This window comes from Rutidosis leptorrhynchoides, chromosome 1, assembly GCF_046630445.1.
Source record: "Rutidosis leptorrhynchoides isolate AG116_Rl617_1_P2 chromosome 1, CSIRO_AGI_Rlap_v1, whole genome shotgun sequence".
Classification (NCBI taxonomy): domain Eukaryota; kingdom Viridiplantae; phylum Streptophyta; class Magnoliopsida; order Asterales; family Asteraceae; genus Rutidosis; species Rutidosis leptorrhynchoides.
The window spans coordinates 425,019,011-425,044,847 of NC_092333.1; the positions used below are offsets into that span (position 1 = coordinate 425,019,011).

The 25,837-nt window shown below is 35.5% G+C and overlaps 1 protein-coding gene across 1 annotated transcript; it reads right to left on the reverse strand.

Moving 5' to 3' along the window:
- Positions 1 to 428: 428 nt before the first annotated feature.
- On the reverse strand, positions 429 to 12,507 carry LOC139886594 (callose synthase 3-like). Its single transcript, XM_071870446.1, has 42 exons — positions 12,160 to 12,507; positions 11,587 to 11,687; positions 11,358 to 11,479; positions 11,149 to 11,242; positions 10,961 to 11,071; positions 10,727 to 10,843; positions 10,556 to 10,648; positions 10,358 to 10,449; positions 10,136 to 10,262; positions 9,911 to 10,048; positions 9,751 to 9,827; positions 9,586 to 9,668; positions 8,816 to 8,946; positions 8,613 to 8,730; positions 8,200 to 8,534; positions 8,052 to 8,104; positions 7,911 to 7,971; positions 7,713 to 7,794; positions 7,522 to 7,571; positions 7,328 to 7,414; positions 7,123 to 7,257; positions 6,929 to 7,020; positions 6,754 to 6,838; positions 6,470 to 6,642; positions 6,255 to 6,378; positions 6,068 to 6,165; positions 5,901 to 5,973; positions 5,354 to 5,505; positions 5,156 to 5,265; positions 4,937 to 5,062; positions 4,728 to 4,796; positions 4,461 to 4,623; positions 4,225 to 4,381; positions 3,807 to 3,926; positions 3,606 to 3,721; positions 3,419 to 3,502; positions 3,195 to 3,307; positions 2,886 to 3,115; positions 1,591 to 2,385; positions 1,133 to 1,183; positions 866 to 1,051; positions 429 to 776 (listed from the first exon to the last, which is right to left on the reverse strand). Exons 1-42 carry the CDS (start codon positions 12,350 to 12,352, stop codon positions 525 to 527), a joined length of 5,769 nt encoding a protein of 1,922 aa, XP_071726547.1. The 5' UTR covers positions 12,353 to 12,507; the 3' UTR covers positions 429 to 524.
- Between the last annotated feature and the right edge of the window lie 13,330 nt (positions 12,508 to 25,837).

Genomic DNA, 25,837 nt, shown 5'->3' on the forward strand with positions numbered 1-25,837 from the left:
GTTTTATACTTTTTGTTTAAGTTAATTTTATGCAAGGTTGAATACATTGTTACTCGAGAGTATTCGGTTCGGACTTTTACTTTTTATTGAGTACTCGGTAACTTGGGGCGTACTCCGATCCGATGTTGACCAATTTTGACTTTGACGGATTTTGAACTGGTTTTGACCATTTTTCCTATGATGACCATTTTTCCGATTAATCCCGAGTTTTAACTGATATTCCGAGTAATCCCGATTTTAACCGATTTTCCGAGTTTTGGCAGAGTTTTGACCTAGTTTGACCGAGTACTCGCCGAGTTGTAAACATTGAGTACTCGCTGAGTAATTCCGAGTTCTGTTGTAGTTATTTTATGGATGATCTTTAGTATAGCGATTTTGATAACCTCGAGTATCAATAAAACATAGAATGATGCGAAAATTAGCTGCATGACTGTATTATCCTTGAGATATATATAAGACTAAGTAATAATACTACATATGTATATGTATTACTTTACTATACATATTCAAAACAGTATTTTTTTTCAATAATGGTTGTTGCGTGATTTGTCTTTCTTGTGTCCACCAACTAGAATACGTTGGATTTGTAGACCTCTACTAAATGCTTGGTTAAACAGCATTCGTGTTTGAAACTCTGACACAAACGGGAACCAAGCAAAAAACGCAACTGGTGTAAACAGAAGCAAACCCATGATCATTTCATAATATTGTGCCAGCGTTCTAACAGACGACCAAAATCCAGTTCGTTTCAAGAAAGGCTTAATCGCTTGAGCAATCTGATGGACAAAAAACACGATAAAAAAACAAATCATATTGTATTCATATATATTATAATGATGTATACTTTAATAAAGGGTTTGCTCACCAGAAGCATTCCCCAACCAGTAGGCATCAAAGCGAGTACACATACGATTACATCCTTTACAGTCATCTGAGGTTGCGCGATAATTGTAATCAATATCGAAAAAAGAGTGACAAAGATTAATCCCTTGATTAGCCGAAAAGCAAGCTGATAATCGTTACTAAGCGATTTCTTACAGTACGACACCCCCTACAACAAACACAAAACAAACCAAATCAAAACAAGGATCAAAAGATACACACAGAACATCTTTTCAATATATTAACCAACCTTCATTACAACAAGTCCTGCAAATATCACAAGCCACGATATCCCATAAACCTGCAGTTACAAAACAAATCATCGTTACTGTTTAGTTGAAGTCAATTTTTGTTGTATATATGAGGGACTCAATGTTGCAAAAATCGCTACTAGGGAGTACTCAGTCGGGACTTTTTTAAGGAGTACTTGGTAACTCGGGACTTTTTTAAGGCGTACTTGGCAACTCAGGGAGTACTTGGATTGGATGTTGACCAACTTTGACTTTGACCGATTTTGACCGAGTTTTGACCAAGTTCAACTGATTTTCCGAGTTTTGGATGATTTTTCGCGTAATCCCGAGTTTGACCGATTTTGACCAAGTTTGACTGAGTTTGACCAAGTACTCGCCAGGTTCTCCCCTAGTTGCAAAATCCAAGTACTCACTGAGTAATTGGAGGGATTAAGACACTGAATGATGGAATACATACCAGAAAACTTTTACTGTTTGTGATATTGAGATGATACACAAGTCCAAACTGATAAATAAAAAACCGAAGCGATAACAAAATCTCCATAACAGTACCCCGAAAACTCGAAGATTGAAGATGTTCTTGTTCCTTTTCCCACCACGATTCCCAACTTTTATCGGCTGATACACCAATCCCGCCTTGGTTACTTATCCACTTACTCCAATCGTTCCAATCATCAACAATTTTTTGCCATTCAAATCCCAACGGGTTAAAAAGAAACGGCGCAAAAAGCCACGTCCCCACCATAAACCACATCGATACCGTAATCAATACATACGCAACCGAACTTCTATAAGATTCACCGAATATTTCATACACGATTAGTAAAATAAGAAGTTCGATTCCTTTAACAAAGTGACTACGCGAGTATAGTCTATAATTCTCTGCGAATTTGGCATGAAAAACAACAAATCCACGGCCCGTTGCTCTGTATTGTGCACCACCGTGAAGTAAAGTTCGACCGTAATAATGTGTTTTTGTTCCGAGTGAAAATGTGAAGAATACAGAAGCTAATTGTAGTTGCATTAGAACGAAATCTGTTAGTGCGCTACGAAACCCTCGTTCGAGTCCGATTTCCATTATCATTGGAAGAGCCATAAGAAAGCCGATCTGAACGAACGATTGAGATGCAAGGGCTACTTGAAGAGGTTTGTCGTTTATAAGTGATTTATTTGTACTTAACTGTCTCTCGAGTCCGCTAAGTACAAGATAAAGGCGGCCGTAGAGAAATACGTATACGATAATCACGGTGAGCTGCCATGTAAAAGATGTTTATGTTATAAGATGGTGTATGCTAACTTTAAGGATGGTGGCAATTTTGACCCGTTCACTAATAAATGACCGAGTTGATTTGGGTAGGGTTTTTTTTTTTTTTTTTTTTTTTAAAAGCTCAAAATTGCTAGGCTATCTTAGAAGGTTCTAAATCATTTTATTCACAAAGTTGAATTATTATAATTTTAAAAAAATAATTTGAACGTAATAATTTTAGAGAATCATCCAATATAGCCTAGCAGTTGGGGTCCTGATATCCTCACAAGAGGTCGCGTGTTCAAACTTCACTTATTAGGCCGCGTACATCCAAGTAAAAACCTTATCTGTTTACCCGATTTATAATAATTTTAGAGGCTTGGACAAAATTAAGTGTTCCTCATAAATTCAACCCATACGAAATTTTTTACCCATTTTGATATGACCCGACCTACCCAAATTGCTACATCCAAGATCGCGTAAAGACTGCATAAGTCAACTCTTACCAGTGTGTTAAAATAGAATCCTACAGTAGTAAAATAGCATGAAAGCATTCGAAAGAAATCAAAACGGTGTCCAAGCCTATATACATCACGACTCATCGTTTGTTCCCCGTTTCCATTCGCTATCTTCGCCTCAAACAACGAGATCTGGTTGAGACCGACATCTCTTCCCTTACCAACTTGTATGTATTCGTGATGAGTAACATTTCCTCCACGCAATGTCGAATTGAAACCTGAAATAAGTAAACATAATGTGAACCACCTTATAATATTAAAAAAATGAATAAAAAAAAATACGAAGTGTTTTGATACCTGCAAATATGTCTTCGCTCAGGTTAACGATTTTTGAAGCTTTGCTGATGCCGCCTCTGGTCAAGTGAAATAGTCTTTCGAACACATCAGGATGCCCATAGTGAAACCTAACCCTGAATGATTTGGAACACATAAATAAGATATATGAAATTTTAGACTGTTTAAATTATATAAATATCAAATTATGAATCTATCAATTGAAAAGGGTCAATCTTGAAACTTACTTTAATGGGTTAGCTAGCAATCTTTGTCCAATTGTTACAAAACTAGTCTCCTGATTTGACATGAACCATGCAAGAGAAGAAACACTAAAAGCACAAAACAGCATAAAAAAGATCACTAATCAGAAATAAAGCAATGTTTTTTTTTTCTTTCTTTTTTTTTTTTATTTAACAAAGAATGATTATTCACCTGCCAGTAAATATATGCTCCCTGAGTCCAAGTATAGTTGGAGTCCTGACACCATGTTTTGTTAAAAACTCTTGAAGCAAATTTCTCATTTTAAAAGCTTCTTCCATGTAATTGTCCTGTTAATAACACAATAAACAACTTTATTTCGGGCTACAAAACTACTATTACATACTATAAAATTCTGAAAAATATATAGAGTACCTGGTTCATGTCTATCGTCTGCAAACCTTCTCCCCGCGTGAAAATGATTGCATGATTTTGGTTCTCTGGTTTTCCCTCACCCAATATGGCGGGTCCCGGAAGTTTTATTTTATATATTACCTGAACAAGGAAAATGTCATAGTTGCTTAATTTTATTTATACCCTGAATGAAAACAGGTCGGGTTGAGTAACGGGTCAAACGGGTTTTGGTTCGAAACAGGTCATGGGTGAAACAAGCTAGATATTAGAACGGGTCAAAACAGGTTTAGATCGAAACAGGTCATGGTTCAAACGGGTCAGATTTTTTCTAACGAGTCGGGTCTAAATGGGTCAGGTTGGGTCGAAACGGGTCGGGCCTAATTATCAATATGCTTCCTAGTTCCTTAAGATAATGGAATCAATTTATAAGATATAATACCTGATCTAAGTTCTGGTCTTGGTCAGACGCGTCTGGAGACTTAGGTACAGCTTTCACAAGAACCGAATAGTAAGAAACTTTTTCGGTCACATTTTCTGATTCATCGTTGTTGGGGTTTTCGACCTCATCAATATAAGAAACTCGAAGTGAAGGATACCTAAATTACACATTGGTTAATAAATATAGAAGTAATACTTGAAAGATAAAATGAAGTTAAATAAATGGCCAAGTTTTACGTTGTCATAAGCCTTAAAATGTCAACTGCACGAGGATCTTTTGATCGTTTCTGGATTCCGTATTGCTGACATGAGACGACATATGTGAACTTCATATCTGCGACTGCTTGACACTGTGCTGTGTTAATGTTAATGTCAGAAGCCTTGTTCCCTTTCATTAAGTCTGCAACAATGATTAAAGGTTATACAACATGCGTTATATTATATATTATATTCATATATATCATGAACAAATTTGTTGAAAATGATATTAGCGGTCACAAGTACCATCATCAGTTGCCATGTCAAGGAAAGCTTGAAGTTCAAATGCTTGTCGATAATACATCATGCCACGCACTACATAAATTTTTTGTTTAGAAAATAAAAAATGATTATCATAAAATTAAGTTAACATATAAATAAATGTATAACTTATAGGAAAATCCACTTAAGAAACAATATAATAATTTTATTTTAAATAAATGGTTGACTTATACCCGTTTTAGTAAGAGTTTGGCCTCTATAAGATGCCCAAAGGCGAAGTTTTTCTTCTGAATCTGGATTTCCTTTCATTTCATCTTCGTTGCTATGTTCCACCCGCTCAAGAAAATTGTACCATTCGTCTGAGGAATTTATATATAAGTGTCGAATGTAGAAAGTAATAGCGAATAAAATATAATAATATAACTTATATATAAGTAAGAAAATAAAATCACCAGGGAAAATTTTCTGCAAGTAGAAAAGAATGGAAACTTCATCTTCATTCGGCTTTTCTAACGTATCCATTGAGAAAAGAACATCTTCGTTGTAGTACGGAGTCAATACCCTAAAATTCCAAAAGTATAATTAATTTTTTATTATACGAGAACACTACTACATCATTAAAATGAACCATTCGAATTATTCAAACTTACGAAAAAGAAATCATGTTTCTAACTTTGGGAGGCATAGGCATGTCCATAAACAATGAGTTTGAGAAGAACGATATACGTCTTCTAGCTTCTAAGTTTGATGGTACATCCATTGCAGATTCTTTCTCGGTAAGCAAAAGATGTAGCCTTCTGATCTGCAGGCAACAACAACAAGCATGGTTTAATAATATGATACAATAATTAAAGAAAATTTGTCTAAAATTTCAGCTATGGCCTTTTTTATGGCAATGAAACAAGAATTTTTATGAAAATAGATTATATGAGATCTAAAGTGTTGCAATTGATTCAGACTCTAAGTCTGATTGATAAGACCCTATCGGTCTATATGACAAGCAATTGATCTAGACCCTAAACAATTCAAAAACATTACAACAATACACAACTAAATGAAACAAACTAAAACTATTACAGACCACTGACACATCATACAAACCGATGCTAAAATTTCAGCTATGGCCTTGATATGTAAGTTATAAGAATCGGTTATTATGGAAATAGAGTTTTTTATAAAAAAAAAAAGACCACTTACTTTTTCTTCCCAAGGTTCTGTCACTTGTGTTACAGGAAAATTAAGTTCTGCAAAAGCCTTGTGATCCAGCAAGCTACATGATAAATGAAATGGACATATTAAATATATTAATAATAATTAATATATGTGAAAACATTTTTAAAAACTTTGGTTCTATTTCATTCGACCTAGAATCTGGCTCGCCGAATATGTCTCTATTCACCACTTCCAGCATGTTTTGTAGCACAATTACGATGTTATCCTTGTCACTTGCTTTATTTGTTTTCTGTAGACGAATATTTTAATCAGGATTTAACATTAGCTTCATAAGGAAAAAAAAATAAAGAAAATATAATGAGGTAGTTTTTTTTTTACCAAAAGTTCGATAAGCCGGATGAAATGATCAGTGAGGATAGGCAGGGCACTCATATCCGACACCTTTACGAGATCACCCTCATTTATGTGACGGTCAACTTTATCGAAAATCTGTGTGATAACTCTGGAAAACAATCATACACAATCAATTAACATAAACATCGCATCTAATACATGTACTAGAGATGGTAAAATGAGCGGGTTGCGTAACATACGCCTTTTCATGTTCCCCAGCGATAAGAGAATTTAAAACATTTTTGCATGTTGCATAGCATTCCTGAACAGCACAAAGCATATAACCATCTGCATTTAGCCTCTTTTGCAGTTCTCGTTCACGATCACGGTCTTTACCTTTACTATCTTTCGCCATGTCCAAAGCTATCGGAAGCTGCATAGTATCGTTGACTAGTCAACATATATATATATATATATATATATATATATATATATATATATCTTTCATATTTCAGGAATAAAAAAAGTTTAAGAAATTAATTACCTTGCTAGCAAGTAAAAATGGAGGCCATTGTATAAGATTCAATTCAAAATCAGCCCAACATGGCATGAGTAAAAGATCCATTTCTCTGACAAATAAAAATGCAAGTATAAATTAGTACCAACTGAAAATTATTAAAATATATATAATCTTTTTTTTTTTAAATCAAAATACCTACCTATTACTTATCAAATCTTCCTCCCTGAAACTTGTAATGATTTTGTTCCACAGTTGTGCAAACCTTGCCGTCTGCGCTTTATTAGTTGGTTCCTAAAAATACAAACTCAAGGTAATGTAGTACTCTGATATACTATATGCAAATGAACCAAAAGTTAAAAAAAAAAAAATTAAATAAATAAAAATAAACTGTACCTTAGAAAATCGACGTGATAGACTAGCCTTGAGTCCCTTTTTAGCCCTTTCAGTATTTTCGGCTGGAATTAAGCAGTCATTAAAAGCACCTGGCAGTGATTGAAATCGGCTTCTCAACATCCCTAAAGTTCGAATCTACAGACCCAAACGTTAATACGATAAAATAATATATGAAAAGATAATTGATGCCAATTGAAGTACGAACCTCTCCAAGACGTCGAAAAGCACCATAAACACCACCAAATATTGTGGAGAATATGGCATACCATATTTGAGTGTCCATGAAGTAGACCTGCAAAAGTTAGAAAAAAAAAAAAAAAATCAAAATTTAACACAAGTTTTGGGGGCAAAGGTATTGGTGTTAATATAATAGGAATAACTGAAATTAATATAACGTACAAGAATGATAGGAGCCCAAAGTGCAACCACAACACCAGTATTGCTTTTAGCTGAAAATAAAAAAAAATGGACTTCTTTATTATATGCTTCCAATGTATGTATATGCATAAACATAGAGGAGTTATTTATGTAACTCTATATTCCCTAGCGAACAGAGAAAAACTTATTTGTTGACGCGTTTGACCGTTTACCTTGAGGGAAGAACTCATGCCATTGATACCGTCTTATCTGAAGTTGTATAATTTTCTTTGTTGGGCCCACTAGAGGCCGTATCTGCGGTATGTAATTTTCAAAATATCATAAAAATGCATGATTTTTTTTTTTTTTTTTTTTTTTTTTTTTTTTTTTTTTTTTTTGAAAAGAAAAAATATGAGGAACAAGAGAAGCACCTCTAAGTAGTAACTGAAAGCTAACTTTGCCATTATGAGTAGAACCCAGAATAAGGTGTACCTAAAGAAATAAATCATTAATTTAAGCGACGTAAAACTAATTCGACCGATGAGGACACGCATATTTAACGTAATTCGTACTTGACCAGAGACAAAGAGTCTTCGTGCATTCCCCTCCCAACATAAAGTGAAAGCTGCAAAATATAACGGCGTATTAGAATATTATAATAAACTTCATACTGAATCCAATATATGCATTGCAAATGTGAACTTGGTGTGTTTTAATCACCTGAGACCACCACATCATGAACTTGACAATTTTGTAGTCCGATTTCTCTAGATTTCGACGTATAATGGGCAGAAGGAATAATAGTCCAGAAAGAATATTTGGAGATAAGTAAACAATAACCGCTATAATGAATAAAGAAGGTGCACTTTTTCCGTTTCCAAACCAGTTTTTAACTGTCTCTTCAAAACCAGAAGGATGTTTCCAACTGTATGAATATGTTATCGGTAAAACTACCACCCAAGCTGCGGCCGAAAGAACCTTAAGTATATAACGAAGTTTAACATGAAATGTCATGTTAAATCTCGCTTTCCACATCATAATTACATCAATTACGGCTGCAAAATTTGGAGGTAAGAATATGATTACATCTTTAACTAAAAGTACATACATATGCATATAGAATTATTGGTTACCTTGTATAAGTTTCAAGACGGCTGCTGTTATGAAGACGCTCAAAACTTTCTTAAACACGGTTCCATCAAAAATTGAACTTAGTTCACCCGATCCGTTCCATGCTATAATAATCATCGCCTTAATTAAGCATTAAAGAATTGAGTTAATAAGACAAAAAGGTAGGGGTATGTAGTATGACAGAAGGATTATAAGAAAAAATTACCTGTAAACACAAAATGAAAAAGCTCCACATCCGATCGAAACTCCTAAATATATGCCAATACGAATCTATCTCAACAAAGTTGTTTTTTCCAATGAAGTGATCAGTTGTAGTAGGTTTTTCACTTGCAGCAGCTTTTTTCATCTGAAATCAACAATAAACATCACAATTAAACTAGCATTCTGTTGGTCCGATTAAGGATCATTAACAACATTATACGAGGAACAAGGATCAAAGACGGAAGAGATAAACACGATGTATCAAAATTAATCAATATTATTGATATATAAACGTTGAGCTTACAAGATTGATTAAACAGAGAAACATCGGTGGCCAGGGGAGATCGAGCATGATCTCCCCTATGCACAGGCCCAAAACGACTACCAATTAGGGTTTAGACTCTTATCTCTTAACCCTAAAGAACGCATGAAACTGATATTTATAGGCAAACTAAACATTAACCCTAATGGGGCTCATTAACACGAATGGGCAGCTAGACATTATGGGCCAACAATTACATATGCTCATGTAACTGATCAGTTTCACGCGTGTACATAAACTAGGTGTACAATGTAATATTAAATTAAACGTTATTCGCCCAGCGACGGCCATACAAATATGCATCAACACATTCAGATATGGTTGTGTACAATAGACCACGGTGGTCTGTATCAGTTGTATCTTTAGATCTTTCTGATGTTATCTATTCAAATTTCTGTTTTTTCTCAAGAAAAAAAAAAAGATAGAATCAAAGAGAAAGCATGCATCTATACTTACGTCTTCATCAGACTGACAAAAGAAATAAGTATCATCTGTCTGACGCATTGGCCATCCCAGACGAAAACATTCAATTGACCTGCAAATATTATACCAATCAATAAATTAATTTTAATTGCTAAAAAACCGTTAAATACATAAATGAACTAACAGAATGATACCAGAAGTATTCGTTTAGATCATCGTAGTTTCGCCACTGAGAGTGTTTTGATCTTCCCCCTTTACTTTTTTTAGCTTCCTGTACATGACAATAATTAATAACAATAATATAAGCATATATAAACTGAAAACTGTAATACAAAAATCAAAAATTAATTGAACCTGTGCTATTGTATTGTAGATAGGAGTCACTACTTTGCGCAAGAACGCCTCTTTTTCACCACTATATGCCGGTTTAATATACTCGCCGGTCACAGGACTAACACTACCAGCCAGAATAGCATAAACTTCATATGCCATCTATGTAAAAAAATAAACTTTAACACACGAATGAACGTATACATATACAGATTTATTATATATTAAACATAATCACACACAGCATACATGATGATAGATATAGCAAAGACATTCGGGCATAAATCTCAAGTTTGCAGCTTCACCCCATATGAGTAGATATAGACCCATGTACAACAATTTCCTCTGTTGCACTTCTTGTTGAATATTTGGCAACCTGTATACGAAGAATATTAAAGCAATATAGTTATAATATTCATATCGTTTGCGACCCAAATTGTTTATTGATAGACTACATAAAGATCGACTTACCAAAGACTACTTTTGCGACCCAAATATTTGCACCACTTTTTATAATTCTTGAAAAGTTTCTTCATAACTTCAGTAACCGCACGATCATCCAGCTTTTTCGAAAGAACGTGATGAGAAAACGTATTAAGCATCAACATTTTTTAATATATGTCAATTATGATATATCATAATGATATATTTGAAGTATAATAGTAATACCTTTGGTGGTTGGTCAGGGTTTGGAAATTGACGAATGTGAACATTTGCGAGTAACAAGATTAAGTGCTCTCTCTGATTCGAGACATTATCTTTCTGTGAACCGAATAAGTCACATTATAAAAGAGCGATCATAATATATTAGACGTTGTAACGAACTAGTAATAAAAAAACCTGAAAACCGAACATAGCTTGTAGCCAATCGAGAATGTCATCATGTGCTTTCTTTTTGTAGCCCTTGGGCCAAGGAAGTCCCCTGGTATTACGTAGCGCGGACACCGAAGCTTGAATCTACAATAATTATAAGATAAAAAATCGAGTGATTACAGGTTACCTGACCCGACCATATTGCCACCTTTAATATTATTAGAAGATTTAAGGTTATTCTACAAAAATTATGAAACTAACCTCTGGAAATCTCATTATTGGTTGATTTGCGCTATCAGGGTCAAGTGGAAGTATGTTGTAAGGAGTATACATCTCTGTTTTTTCAGCAACTTCATTATGAGTTTCCAAAATCTACAAATAATTCATTAAAATTTCATAAACATGTACTCATAATAATCGAATGAAAATATTAAATCTAAAAAGTATACCTCTTTTGCTACGTCTACAGACTCAGTGATATTAACCGCTTTCAAAACTTCAAATAGAACTGCAGCAGTCTGATAAGCTTTTGTAAGCCGAGTCCTAATATCAGAATCACATTTTCACGTCTCATTAAACGATTAACCAATATCACAAGACATATATTATATATTATTTGTATTTATATTTATATTGATAGATTAAAAGATACTTGTACCGGTCAGTTTTTTCAGCATTTTCTAAGGCTTGAATGTACTTCCTGTAATAATGTTGATAAAAACTCTGCATTTCACGAGCATCACTACTTTTTGTTCGTGCTTCTAATGTTGTATTTTTTTCCTAAAACATGTAATAAACACGTCATATGTTTCTTTTAACAACTTGAGTAACAATACTAGTATTTCACGTGTATTTATAAATATACATATAAAATAAATTTTACATACCTTCTCTAGGCGTAGAAGTAGGGAAGTCTTAAATTGGCGAACACCACGCCCACTTGATTTCGGATCAAGTTTATGAGCTTTTTCGAGCGCGTGGACTCGACCTGAGTGCATACACAGAAATGCTTTATAGTATTACATTTTAGTATACAAAGCGAGTTCACTACAAATTATTTTTTTTTTTTTTTTTTTTTTTTTGGTCGAGAAAAACGATAATATTAACCGATCCAAAGATCACAACAACTACAACCGATACACCAGAAAATCCAAACCTAGCCAACCAACCGGCAAACTAAAGTAACCTATCAAACGGTCTGGTGGGAAAACCATTTACTAGGAAACGGTCCCACCAAATTAAGGATGTTTCCTTTCTAATGTTGAACAATATTCACTTGGAACATATATAGGAACTCAGCTATAGAAGAATTCACATATTTATTTTATTATTTATTCAGAGTCAGGGGACCGTAGAATGACTCGAATGGTTACATGATAAAATGATCTAAATAGCTTTTTTAATCATACAAATTTGTACAAATAACAAATATAACTATATAAGCACAAATAGGAACTTACAAAGGTATGCAACTCGTGGATTGGTTGCCTCAACTTCATTAGCAACACGAAGAATAGGCGCAATTTGAACAAGAGATGAAGGAACAACTTCACTATCCATCATAGACTCGATTCCCAAATTACCGGTTGTTTGAGTCCGCAGCAGCCGCGCAGGCGACTGCTGCTTTTCGGACCCTCTTCGGTTGTAAGCCATTGTTTCTTAAACTCACAACTAACAAAATACAAGAAAATTAATTACTCTACTTGAAGAACACAAACACACTTAGGAATAATTGGAGTCTACTTAAGATCAAATATGATGGATTAATCTTTTTAAACACTTGAACTCTCACCTTTCTCAACTTTTATGGACTAGTAGACAGTAGACATACAGATGACTACAATTTTTGATGACTAAAAAGTAACAGATGATTATGTTGATGAAGTTAGAAAAATAATTGAAGTTTAAAGTTATATAGAAAAAGTTGCTTTATATGATGGTAGTGGAAGATTTGCTAGTTGCAAAAAGAGAGGTTTTTTGATGAAGAAAGCTTATGCTTTAAAAAGAAACAGATGAAACCATAACAGTAAAGAGGGAGGGAATTCAAAAAGCAGAAGCATTACCTAACTGAACTTAATCGATAAGAAAACGCGGGCAACGTACACAAATAATTGAACACTAAATAATAATATAATAATAATAATAATAAATATATATGTATGAATATTTTGTGACAAAGGACTCATGGTTTCATGAGTTTTCAGTTTTAGTACCCTTAGTTAGTTGGTATAGTTAAAGTTCATTCACCTAATATTATGAGGAAAGAGGTTTTCTATAAATATAAAGAATTTTTTTACAAATATATCTAGTTGGATGCTACAATTGAGCTTTACTAGGTGGTCTAATCGAATTATTACGTAACTATTTTCGATCAACAGTGTTGTTAATTCTGTTTTCTAATAGAGTCGTTAATTCAGCAGCTCTTAGAGAGAATTTCATTATTCTACTTATTTTGGATACAAGGGGAACACCGCTTTCTATCTACGGAAATACAGAGCAACGCTATTAACAAAGTTGAACTGTCTCCCTTTTTTCGGTTAAATTATTTGGAGACTTTTTGGTTCGTCACGCTATTACTCTGGATTTATGTACAACTACGTTCATCTAGAACAGGATACCAAAGGCTTGCTCCCATTTTTTATACTCTATAAAGGCTATGAAGGAATTCGTTCATAGAATGTTTTTTGATAAAAGGAGAACCCATTTGCTTAGTTGCTATATCCCCGCGTTGCTTCTCTCACATTCGTTTCAGAGAGCACTTTTTTGTTATAATTCCTCATTCGATCAAACGTTCAACCAATTTCTTTGTAGGATATTAAATTCGAAATACCATTATTAGCGTGTAGTAGATTGGCCCGAGTGCGTAATACAGACGTTGATCGAGTTTTTCCATGTCTAGTCCTAGTTTGGGTTAAAGACCCAGAACGAGCTACAGATGGTGATTGTCATATAAGACCCGTGCATGAATTAGGAAAGAGGGTCGAATAATACCCATAAGGAATGCTAAGGTGCGAGCTATGTGACAGTCTTACTCATAGTACAAGGTCATATGGCCCTTGAAGCCGAAAAAAATCATAAAGACGTATTGATATGATAAGGCTTCATTTTAAATTTGAAGTTTTCAATACAATCTTTTTTTTTTTTTTTTTTTTTTTTTTTGAAAAGCAAGCAATTTATTTATATATTAAGTATAAAGAATATAGTATAGTATACAATCAGGTTATTAGTTGAGCATACATAACCATGAACAAAGAATAAAGCCTGAGCTAAGAATACACGGAAATATACATTAGCACAACACAGAATATATATGAACATAAAGTGTGTGCAGACAATCCAAAATATTTATAAACTCAAATATGACATAAATATACATTAGCACAATCTTAAATCTCATAAATTTAAGGATCTTGTTAATTGTAACCATAAAGATTGATAACGTACATTACCATAGGGATGAGATTGATGTAAAAATCGAACCTCCCCTATCTGGTTTGCACCAAAATTGAAATTGACCAAAACTGAAACTAAAACTTTAGGTCAAATCCAAATTTGAATCACTTTTTCGGGGTTAATCCGACCTTCTTTTCAATGCATCTCTTAGGGCTTTCGGGATAATGACTGACCGGGAGGCTAGATTCGAAGGCATCGCATAAATTTTGTGTTAGTTGGCCAGCTTTCCAACAACACATTGATGCCGAAGGAATCCTCCGAGAGCCCGATGGGCCGGAAGAAGGGCCCGGTAGAGAAAGACATCGTTCTTAGCTACCCCAAAAGAGGAAAATGGAGCCCGCCGTTACCCGAATTCGCGCAAGTGTGTTCACACCCCCCAAACTGACTTGACGAAGACTTCCGAACTCAGGGTTCGGTTAGTAAAGAGACTAATTTTTCTCTTGTCTGATTGATTCACCTTCGATTATTCAATCGCAGAGTCAACGGCTTTTGAAGAAAGATGACTTCCACTGAATCGAAGTAATTATGTACCAGTTATTTTGGATTGTACCACATGAAATCGAAATTTCACAACAAATTTTGGCATTGACGACAAGTACAGACAACATACAAAAAAAAAGGAAAAAACTCATTATCCCGCACAATGGAAGAAAAATACAGACAGCATAAAAACCTATACCGAAAGGTCGTTCCAAAAAATTGATGACATATTTAATATAAAACTTCAATAATATATGAGCTAGGCATTGGCATTTGGAAAACTACTCAAAAACGTTTCCTACTTGATAGTATGCTTTGGTTCGTTAAACATTGAGCATACTTGTGTTTTTTCTAGTCAAAATAAACCTAAAATTTTAGCTAAACATACAGAGTGTGTGTGGGTGCAAATGAGAGCATTCGATGTCGATATCGTCGTTCAAAAAAATACTTGTGATATACAAATATAGTATTATTCGATTTCTCCGAACCGAACCGATACCAATCCCGATCACGTTTGTGCCGAAACAAACTCATTTACCAAGAACCGAAACTGAATCTCTATCGATTCGATTATCGGTACTAGTACCGGTTCACTAGCGGTCTCAATTTTAGAGATTTTCTCATGCCATTGGTATGACTATACAATTATCGTAAATCTTAATGCTAATGACATCTGAAAAGTACGAACGCATTAGCCATGATATTTATCCATAGTCATTACTAGGGGCGGAGCTTTATTAGGGCAGGAGGGGCTCTCGCCCCTCTAAAGTTTCAGTAAGTAATGGTATTTTGTAGTCCTTTGAAGAAGATATGACGAAAATGGTGAAGGTGCGCAGATTTTGTTTTCATCAACAATCTACCTAATTATTTCATATCTCTTGGGCGTTTTTACCTTGAAATCAGTTTTAAAACTAATGTTTAAGAAGGTAACTTAGATATGTATAATCAGGATCGATATTGTCACCTAAGATGTGTATAGAATATGCAATTTTGTCCACCAAAGTTAGCTTTTTTTCTTGCTAAAAATCGTATCACACATTAGAAAAAATTTGACCCCTCCAACCGCAACATTCAAGCTCCACCATGATCATCACCAGCACTTCGTAGTTCTCTAATTTCTCTTAACTATTATTATTATTATTATTATTATTATTATTATTATTATTATTATTATTATTATTATTATTATTATTATTATTATTATTATTATTATTATTATTATTATTATTATTATTTAATAGTTTTCACTTTTAGACTTTTACGCTGTATTCTCGTGTTTTTTTTTCTGAGCTGAAAAGAATGGAAAGAAAGGGGATGAGAGTGTTTTGCTATCATTCACAATCCGTTCAAATATGGGCGGAGAGTTTTCTTAACAAAAACATAACGTACTATCCTTCTTAATCATCTACTATCATTTTCTTTCCGCTAAAAATAAAAACTCGAGAATCATTATTATTTTTTAATCCGTCTATTTTCTTTCCTTTCCATTCAAAAAAAATCTTGAAAATACAGCATTAGTGTTGACAAAATACTAGTCCTTCTTTTCCCCCTCCCCCGTCCATACACACCAATAAAAAAAGTAGTGTTATTTTCTTTTTTAAATAGCAAGAACACACACTTTTTAATTGTCCATAGAGTCAAAGCAACAATCTCATGTTAATAAGTTACTTTGATACCGTTAGACCAAAAATTCTTTTGTAAAAAAAAAATAGTTCGATTATTCTTTTGACTTTGAAAGCTAATTTTGTTAATTTTAAAGAGTAACAAAGTGATAGTGCGGTTTAACCAATGAGTGGCCAAACATAAATTTAACTTGTCTAATTCTAAATCTAATTTTAATTCTGTTAAAATTATATTCATATTCATAATCTAAACATGTAAGATCATATGTTTTTTTGTATTTCTTCTTATTTCTGGGTTAAGAATAATTGCAGGGTCCTTGCAGTCATTTTCTGAAAGATAGTTTGGTGGTCAAAGTATTAAAAGAAAGACTTTGTTGCTGAACAGCTATTTGGAACTTGAGGGACCAGAAAAGAAATTAAGTTATTATTTAAGTTATCTAATTTATTCTTTTATCATCTTAATTCATTTGTTTTATCTCTGTAACTGTGTGAAATTCATTCTAGGGTTTAATATTTTTTCGTTCTCTGTATTCATAGTTATCTTTTTGATAGCTTAAGAGAGATTACTGTGAGGTTGATTGTGTGTGAATCATTGTAAGGATCTTGTATTGTTTTATTACTTTTTTAACTCCTGTGATTGGAGATTTTCATCTCCTGTGATTGGAGGATTTAGTTTCTTGTTTCTGTTTATGGTATCAGAGCGGCAAGGCTTGATATCGTTCGATCCGGTGTTCAATTGATTCTAATTTTTCAGATCTGGAAAGTTAGGGTTTCTTTTCTTCGATTGTTTCTTTCAAGATCGGTTGAAAGCATTACTGTTTCTACTGTGTTTGGGTACGACAACGACTTGTGGATTCTGTTTTGGGTCGATTTGCTGTTGATTAGAAGATTTTTGGTGAGAAACCCTAATTTGATAAATTAGGGTTTGTTCGTCTTGATCTTCTTGTTCTTCCGCTGCAGATTTGTCTTCAAAGGGGAATCTCGTGTTTATTCGTGCCTTCGTTTACCCTGTCCTGATCTCTACGCCCAACTCTTGATCTAGATCCTTGAGATCTATGAAAACCTGATCAAGCGTAGATTGATCTTGACCTATTTTTTTACTTGTAAATCATCTCTACAGGTTGCCTGGTTAGTAACCAGTCCAGTGAGGTTTTTTTCTTATCCTTACAGGTGTCTGAACCGTGGATTTGTTACGGTTTTATGTGTTTTGCGTTTACTCTTTATTTGTTTGTTATATGTGTTTCATTATGTCTGATAGTGATTCTACTGTTGGTCCAACCAAGATTAGCAAACTTGAATTTAATGATCCTTTATATTTACATCCTAGTGACACTTCTGGTCCACCATTAATTACACAGAAATTGAGAGGAACTGAAAATTATAATGTGTGGTCCTGTGCTTTATCGGCATTTCAAGACAAAATCTTTCATGATCCATCCCAACTTGCATTACAAACTAAAAATAAGCTAGGATTTATTGATGGTTCTTGTGCTAGGTTTGAATATGAAGATGATGATGTTCTTCATGGTCAGTGGGATAGATGTAATTCTGTTGTGCTTACTTGGATATTAATGTCATTATCTGAAGATGTTTATAATGGATAAATTTTCTCTAAGACTGCTGAATCTGTTTGGACTGAGTTAAAAGAAACCTATGATAAAATTGATGCTTCTGTTACTTTTAATCTATATCAAAATATTAATTCTTGTAGTCAAGCTGGCCAACCTTTGTCTGATTATTATCATAAGTTGAATGCTATGTGAAGACATTTTGATGACATGATTAAAATTGATGATATAGTGTCTGCTAATAAATCTTTTCAAGAACATAATCAATTTTTGAAACTCATGCAGTTCTTAATGGGTCTAGATGATGTGTATGTGCCTATTAGAAGTCAAATTCTTACATCTGATCATGTTCCTAATGTTAAAACTTCTTTCTCTATTATTTCTAGAGATGAGTCTCATAGGTTACATTCCAATAACTCTGTTAAAAATCAATCATCTGCTTTTGTGAGTAAAACCAGCAATACTAGCAACAATAATAGTGGTTACAATAACAAGAAGAAATACAGAAATCCACCTTTAAAGTGTACTAACTGCAATATGCTAGGTCATACTGTTGATAGGTGTTTTGAACTTATTGGTTATCCACCTGGATATATTAAAAAACCTTTTAATCAAGGATCACCTAGATTTAATAGTAATAATTGTGCTACTGATAAAATTGGTAGTCCTGACTCTTCTGTTCAGTTAACCAGTGATCAAATTATGAAGTTGCTTAGCTTGGTAAATGAGAAACCTTCTTCAAACCACCTGGATGTTAACATGTCAGGTGGTTTCACAAATAATAATGTTTTCTTTAACACAAATTTTGATAAATTCTTTTGTGCTAATAGTTCAAAAAATAATAATATGGTTTCCAAAGGGTGGATAATTGATTTTGGTGCAAACCAACATATGGTTTCTTCTTCTCAAAATTTAAGCAATATTGTTAATGTATCTGATTTAAATATGTCTGTTAATTATCCCAATGGTACTAATGCCAAGATTTTTCAAATGGGAAATTTAGAACTTTCCAATAATATTAAACTGTATGATGTTCTGGTTATTCCTCAATACTGTGTTAGTCTGTTATCTGTTAACAAATTAATAAAACATAGCAATTTAGTTGTGAGTTTTGACATTAATAAATGCTATATCCAGGATTTGATTCAAAAAAGATTGATGGGGACTGGTAGTGAAAGTGATGGTCTTTATTTTTTTGATGAATGTGTTAATGGTAAGACTATCATGTCTAATGCTTTAAATAATTCTAAGTTTAAAACCAGTATTTGGCATATTAGACTTGGTCATCCTTCTAGTCAGTGTTAAATATACTTAAAACACACCTTAATTTAAACAATACTGTAAGACCCAAATAATTAGTGTACAACGGTGTAAATATGGTACATGGAGTGTGGGTGACATTGTACAGCTAAACAGAGGTCAGAGCCTGCTCAGGCCTGTGTGCGCGCCGCGCAGGTATAGGTGTGCGCGTTGCGCACCTGCACTGTTGGTAGATTCTAGCTTTTAAATTAAAGTTTAATGAGGGGCATTATGGTCCTTTCACATGGGGCCGGTTTTAGGGCACTTATGGCCAGATTTGTGGTGGTTGAAGCACATTCAACACAACCACCAACACCATCTTCAATTCTACTTTAATCTAGAGAGAGAAACCCTTTCAGAGAGAGAAAGCTTGAATCAAGGAGGAAGAAGCTTGATCCGGGTTAAAGCTCAAGTATTAAAGTTGTTCATCTAGCCTTTAGCTATGTTTCGATTGTGGTGGTTTGTTCTAACCTCGATTTCCCTATTTTAATTTTTCTAAGGGTTAGGGTTTGGGTTAGTGATGAACATAAAACCCATATTTGGTGATTTTGGGTGTTCTTGGGTAAGATTGAGTCATCAAGACTCAATAGCAACTAACCTAGGGTTTCAAAGTGTTAATTGGTGTTTATGAGCCTTAATTGGTTAGTTAATTACTAGCACACCTAGATATTTAGTAAATGGGTGTTATGTGGGTTTGTGGATAACCCGAAATGGGTGTGTTGACCTTAAAATGGTCAAATGGGTAATAATTGACCTAGTTGGGAAAGATGGGTGTGAAATACCCTAATTGTGTATTAGTTAGGGTTGTTGAACCTTAATCACTAGCTTTTAGTGGTTCGTGTAACGACCTTGGATTTTCCAACGTTTATTTATTAATAATTGTTATTATTAATACTTGTGATTAAACGAATGTATGTTATTACATTTACATGTTGCCATGATTGCCCGTACTTGACTTTAATTGCCCGAAACGTCTTTGTGACACGCGTACATTAAACGAATAATATTTTCAGATATTATTTACATTCATGATTAAGTTTTATTAATCATTTTAATTAACTATGGTTATTAGTTAGTTACTTGGGCTTTTAATTGGATTAACTTGTGAATTACATACATACTTGGGCTTTTAATTATATATGGGCTTTTACTAGTGATTAATGGGCTTGGAAGCCCACCCTACATCTTAAATGGTTTAACTAGCCCAACCTAACATGTAAGTACCACTTTAGAACTTAACTAGTTAGTAAATACTTGTAGGAATCTAGTTATCACCTTATCCCCATGCATGCACCCATTTTAACCAACTTTTTTAGCTTTTACATGCAATTACCTTGTGGACTTCTCCCCCTCCTTCTTTTTGCTGCTGACCGTCGACTAGCACTCATGGGGGAGTGGATTTTACTTTCAAACTTTGTTAACTTCTTACTTGTAGTCTTCACATGTTCATCTCACTTCACACACACAAAAACACTTGCACTTTTCTCTCATTCTCCCTCTCATCTTTTGCTCTCTAATTGTGAGTTTCTTGCAAGACTTTTCTTCCCTTTTCTTTGTCTTAAAACCGTAAGTCTAGCATTTCTTCATTATCATTCTTTGTTGATTAATTACTTGATACTTGTTAGTTGTTGTTATTACTTACTTACTAGTTGTTATTTATTATTTACTTACTAGTTACAAGAATCAAACTACCTAGTTTCATTCTTCATTTATCTTGTATTTACAAGAACACTCAAGAACATAAACTTACTAGTTTATGTTCTACTTTTAAAGTTTTAAAGATTATAAGATTCATGGTTGTAAAAAGCATACTTGTAATTCATGTTAGTAAACTTTAAAGTTTACTTTCTTAAAGATCAAACTTTGGTTTGAATCTTTAAAGTATGAACAACCCATGAATTATTTACTTGTTTACTTAGTTTATTTCTTTGTATTATGCACTTTAATTTCATATTTGTTGGTTCAAATGGTCAAGTATTATAAGTTAGTCTTGATCTCATACTATCTTGAACTAAAAGTTAACTTTAAAGGTTAAAGAACATGTAAGTAAGCTTTCTTTAATTATAACTTTGTACACTTATGTTAGATCTAGACTTTTGAGTCTTGGATCTTCAAGATCAAACTAAGAACTATGTTCTACAACTCAAGATCTTGATTTCATAATTTTACTTTCAATTTTGTAACTTATTATTAGTTTTAAAGATCATGTATGTGTTAGATCTAAGACTTGATGTAACTTTGGTTCATCAAAACACTTGCAACACTTAAGTGAGTTGTGCTTCATGTCTTAGACTTACACTTGGGTTATGATGGTCAAATCTTGGTGAAAATGATGCAAACACATCGACGAGTTGCACACTTGAAGCTATATGCATCAAGGATGAGAACCATGATAAGCATCGAGCACCAAGAACCACCGGAACCTACTGACCCTACTGTTCTACTGTTTCTGTGTCTGACCCATATGACCTGGGCTACTGTAATCATTATTTTCAGATAGCTCTGTTTGAGTAGATAACTTTTCATATAGGACTCGTCTTAATCCGAGTTACGGTTTAGGATTTATGGCCCTCCGATCGTCACTATGTCCATTTAACGTTGTGCTGAAAAATTTTGACCTACTCGCACTTAGACCGTCGCCACGGTCAAACGAATATGAGTTTGCTTCTGTAATTTTTACCACAACTAAAGGACTCATATATGGAGCCATGGCCATTGGTCTCACCTTATTTCAGTAGGTATAGAGGCCGTGGTGACTGACCGAACTCAACCTTTGTTTAAAACTCTTTACTTGAACGAAACTTACTTTACACCTCTTGTTTGATGATGAATGATGATGACCCTTAAGACCTTATTTACATACTTTTAAACCTATTCGGACGATTTACTGACTTAGTACTATTTGACTTAGGTTGAGGACCCGTTTGGACAACCTTCATTACTTGCTTACTTTTCGAGTCATACTTTACCGCTACATTATCATTGTGAGTTATAGCATTCCCTTTTTACTTTAACTTATTTTGGGAACTGAGAATACATGCGGATTTTATGTTTTACATACTAGGCACGAGTACTTAAACTTTATATATGTGTGGGTTATATAACGGCAGAAACATTCTCTTTAGCTCGGTAATGTTTAGTCATTGGTTTTTGAACCGGTGAACGCGAATCTTAGATATGGATCCAAAGGGTTTGACATCCCCACTCGGGCTAGTAGTGCTAGCATTTAACGATTGTTTAATACTTCGTAAACATACGCACTTGCCAAGTGTACTTTCAGGGGGTATAAACGTTAAGTTAGTTACCAAGTGCCCACGGTTAACATATACTTTATCATACTATTTTGAAACGCTCTTTGTAGCACTGAAATCTCGTGGCCTACCTTACATACTGTTATACTTAAACTATAGCTCACCAACCTTTGTGTTGACATTTTAAGCATGTTTTTCTCAGGTGCTTAAGGTTTGCTTCCGCTGTGTACTAGTCTTGCCGTAGACACCCGCTGCTCTAGTGTTATCACCGCATGAACTACTTTATCTTGCATTCAAACTTAATTACATTTGAAACTATGTTTTGTAACGACCTAATGGTCATATACATTTATTCATGCTTGCTATTCGTAGAAGCATACTGTTGGTGTAAAACATTTGATGTCGATTATGACGTCATCTTTCTATCGTGAATGCAACTTCTTTTATTACAGCATATAGTACTTAACCTTGTAATGATCCTGTTGTTGATGATTCGTACACGATGGTTTTGTACGGGGCATCACATTTGGTATCAGAGCATTGGTTGTAGGGAATTAGGTTGCATTAGTGAGTCTAAGACCGACCCGAGTAGGATTCGCTAATAGGACTAATCTACAACTTGCTAGTTTACTTGTTTCCGCTGAACTTACTGCATGCTGCTGCTTAATTTTACTGCTATATGCCATATGCTACTACATGATTTCACTACCATATGATATTACTTGTTTTCGATTGCATGCTACTTCGGTACGATTCGTTATTTTTGCCATGCTACTTATTGTTATACATGATTTAAACTGTTGGCCTAATACGTGCTTGCTTTATGACTTACTGACATGGAAAAATTTATTTTCCTTGTTCAGATGTCGGATACTCCACCTGCTATCATTTTGGGCAGTTCAGACTCGTCAGCCACCCCATCTGCTGCTGCTGTCGACACACCGATCCCGCTACCCACGAGTGACCCCGACGCTTCATCTTCCGGGACTAGCAGCCAGGCGCCTGCCCCAGTGGTTACTTCTAGCGGAGCCCAGGACCCTTCGGAGATTCCAGCTCCATCTGCCCCTGGACCTTCAGGATCACAGCTTCGCTCCGGCGAGATTGTGATTCCGGCGGAGTTCGGGGAAGGTCCATTCCGTAACCGGTATCGCCATTGGTGCCGACGTGCCCCTGATGGACGTCTCATTCCGATCGAACCGCTCGTTACCAACAGATGATGGCCACTCAAGGACGGCCAGTTCAGCCACCCGTACAGCCACCACATGATTCGGACGACCCGTCATCCACTGATGCTTCATCTCACGACACCTCCTCAGATGACTCCGACGAGGAGGACCCCGATGCACCTGTTCAGCCACTCTCCACCCCGCCAAAGAAGCGGTATCGCTTCGACGGTACCATCATTCCGGGGATCAACGGAGGACGAGCCTTCACTGACGCGTTTGGTCGGCGTCGTAGGGTTACTGCCCGTAAGCGGCTTGTGCCGTATCCTGCCGACCCACAAGTGTGTAAGGCACCCCGTTACGTACTGACTATTTCTGGAGCCGGAACATCTGCACCCCGTTATGCAATGTCTGCACCACCGGCACCACCTGCTCCACCGGCACCACCTGCACCACCGGCACCGCCTGCCCCACCATCTCCCACAGTCGAGGAATTGACAAGGGAGGTGGAGATCCTCCGAGCTCGGGTAGCTGAGCTTGAGGAGCAGATGTCTCATGTTATGGACATCCTACACCCACCTTCACCGTAGGGCTTTTGTATTTAGATTTCATTATGTAATCAAGTTGTAGTTTTATGTTTCACTTATGTATTGTACGGACTTATTCAGATGTATGAAACTTATTATTATTAATGGAACTTTGCGTTATTTAATTCTTGCACGATGTTCTATTTACATTACTGTACGATGATTCTGTGGTATTTGTACCTAGATGTGTTATTTAATAACATGTGATGTTTTGATTCCATGTTGGTTACTATATACTATATTATTATATATTGAATGCTGGATTTTGACTTGAGTCAAAATTTTTGTTTAGAACACCATGGCTAACGGTCGATCCACACCTACTGCTGCTCAAATTGAAGAGATGATCCAAGAACGTGTAGCCGCAGCCATTGCGGAAATGCAACCCCAAGCTCCACCGCCATCGCCACCACCACCTGTTATTCAACCCGTTCGAAATGGGTGTACTTACAAGGAATTCCAGAGCTGTAAACCACATAACTTCAGCGGCACTGAGGGACCGGTTGGTCTCACCAGATGGTTCGAGAAACTGGAATCAGTATTCTGAGTTAGCAACTGTTCGGAGGACAGCAAAACCAAATTTGCTTCTTGAACGCTATCTGACGGCGCGCTCACGTGGTGGAACACAATGGCACAGGCACAAGGCATTGATGAGGCGTATGCTACGCCATGGGAGGAATTTAAGTGTGCCATGATTGAGGAGTATTGTCCGAGAACCAAAATCCAAAAGATGGAAATGGAATTCATGCAGTTAAAGGCCGTTGGGAATGACCTTGATGGTTACAATAGGAGATTTTTGGAACTAGCCCTGATGTGTCCGACAATGGTCACCCCAGAATTCAAGCGAATGGAGAGATACTTCTGGGGACTCCCTAAGAGCATTAAGGGAAACGTCACCTCGTCCAAACCACCAAATGTCCCAGAAGCGATGCGCATGGCGCATACTTTAATGAATCAAATAAAAATTGATGAACCGGAGAAAACTAAGTCTGAAGCGGGTACTAGCGAGAAGCGCAAATGGGATAACCACAACAATAACAACAACAACAGGGGAAGGACCTATGAGCAAAATCCGGCTAAACGACATGAGGGTTTCAGAGGAAACAATAACGGTGGAAACCCCAACCCCAACAACAACACCAACTCCAACCCGGACTACAAAGGAACCTTACCACAATGCAAGCGGTGCTACAAGCACCACACTGGGTATTGAAATGTTGTCTGCAAAAATTGCCAACGGGCTGGGCATATCGGGAAGGACTGCAAGGTCACCACTTTGAATGGGAATCCAAGCACCACGGGCCGAAGAAGTGTTATGAATGCGGGCAGACGGGCCATTTCAGAAATACGTGTCCAAATAAGCGAAAAGATGGCGGACCACCACGCGCTAGAGCTTTCAATGTTAATGCAAGGGACGCACGCGAAAACCCCGACTTGGTGACAGGTATATTCAAAATCAACAATCTTTTAGCTTTTGTCTTGTTTGATACTGGTGCGGATAGAAGTTATGTATGTAGACATTTTTGCGATAAGATTAATTGGTCGTTAGTCCCATTAAAAGAGAGTATGCTTGTCGAGGTCGCCAATGGAAAACTTGAGAAAGTTGACCATATTAGTCGAGGAGCTATTATCAACATAGCTGGTGCAGATTTCGAAATTGATTTGATACCCATCAAATTGGGAAGTTTTGACGTGATCGTCGGTATGGATTGGTT

Coding starts and splice junctions, on each gene's coding strand:
- LOC139886594 (XM_071870446.1), bottom strand. CDS start 12,352: ATGGCTTACAACCGAAGAGGGTCCGAAAAGCAGCAGTCGCCTGCGCGG. Junction 9,669..9,750: donor GATCTAAACGAATACTTCTG/GTATCATTCTGT, acceptor TAATATTTGCAG/GTCAATTGAATGTTTTCGTC. Junction 3,116..3,194: donor GAGCGAAGACATATTTGCAG/GTATCAAAACAC, acceptor TACTTATTTCAG/GTTTCAATTCGACATTGCGT.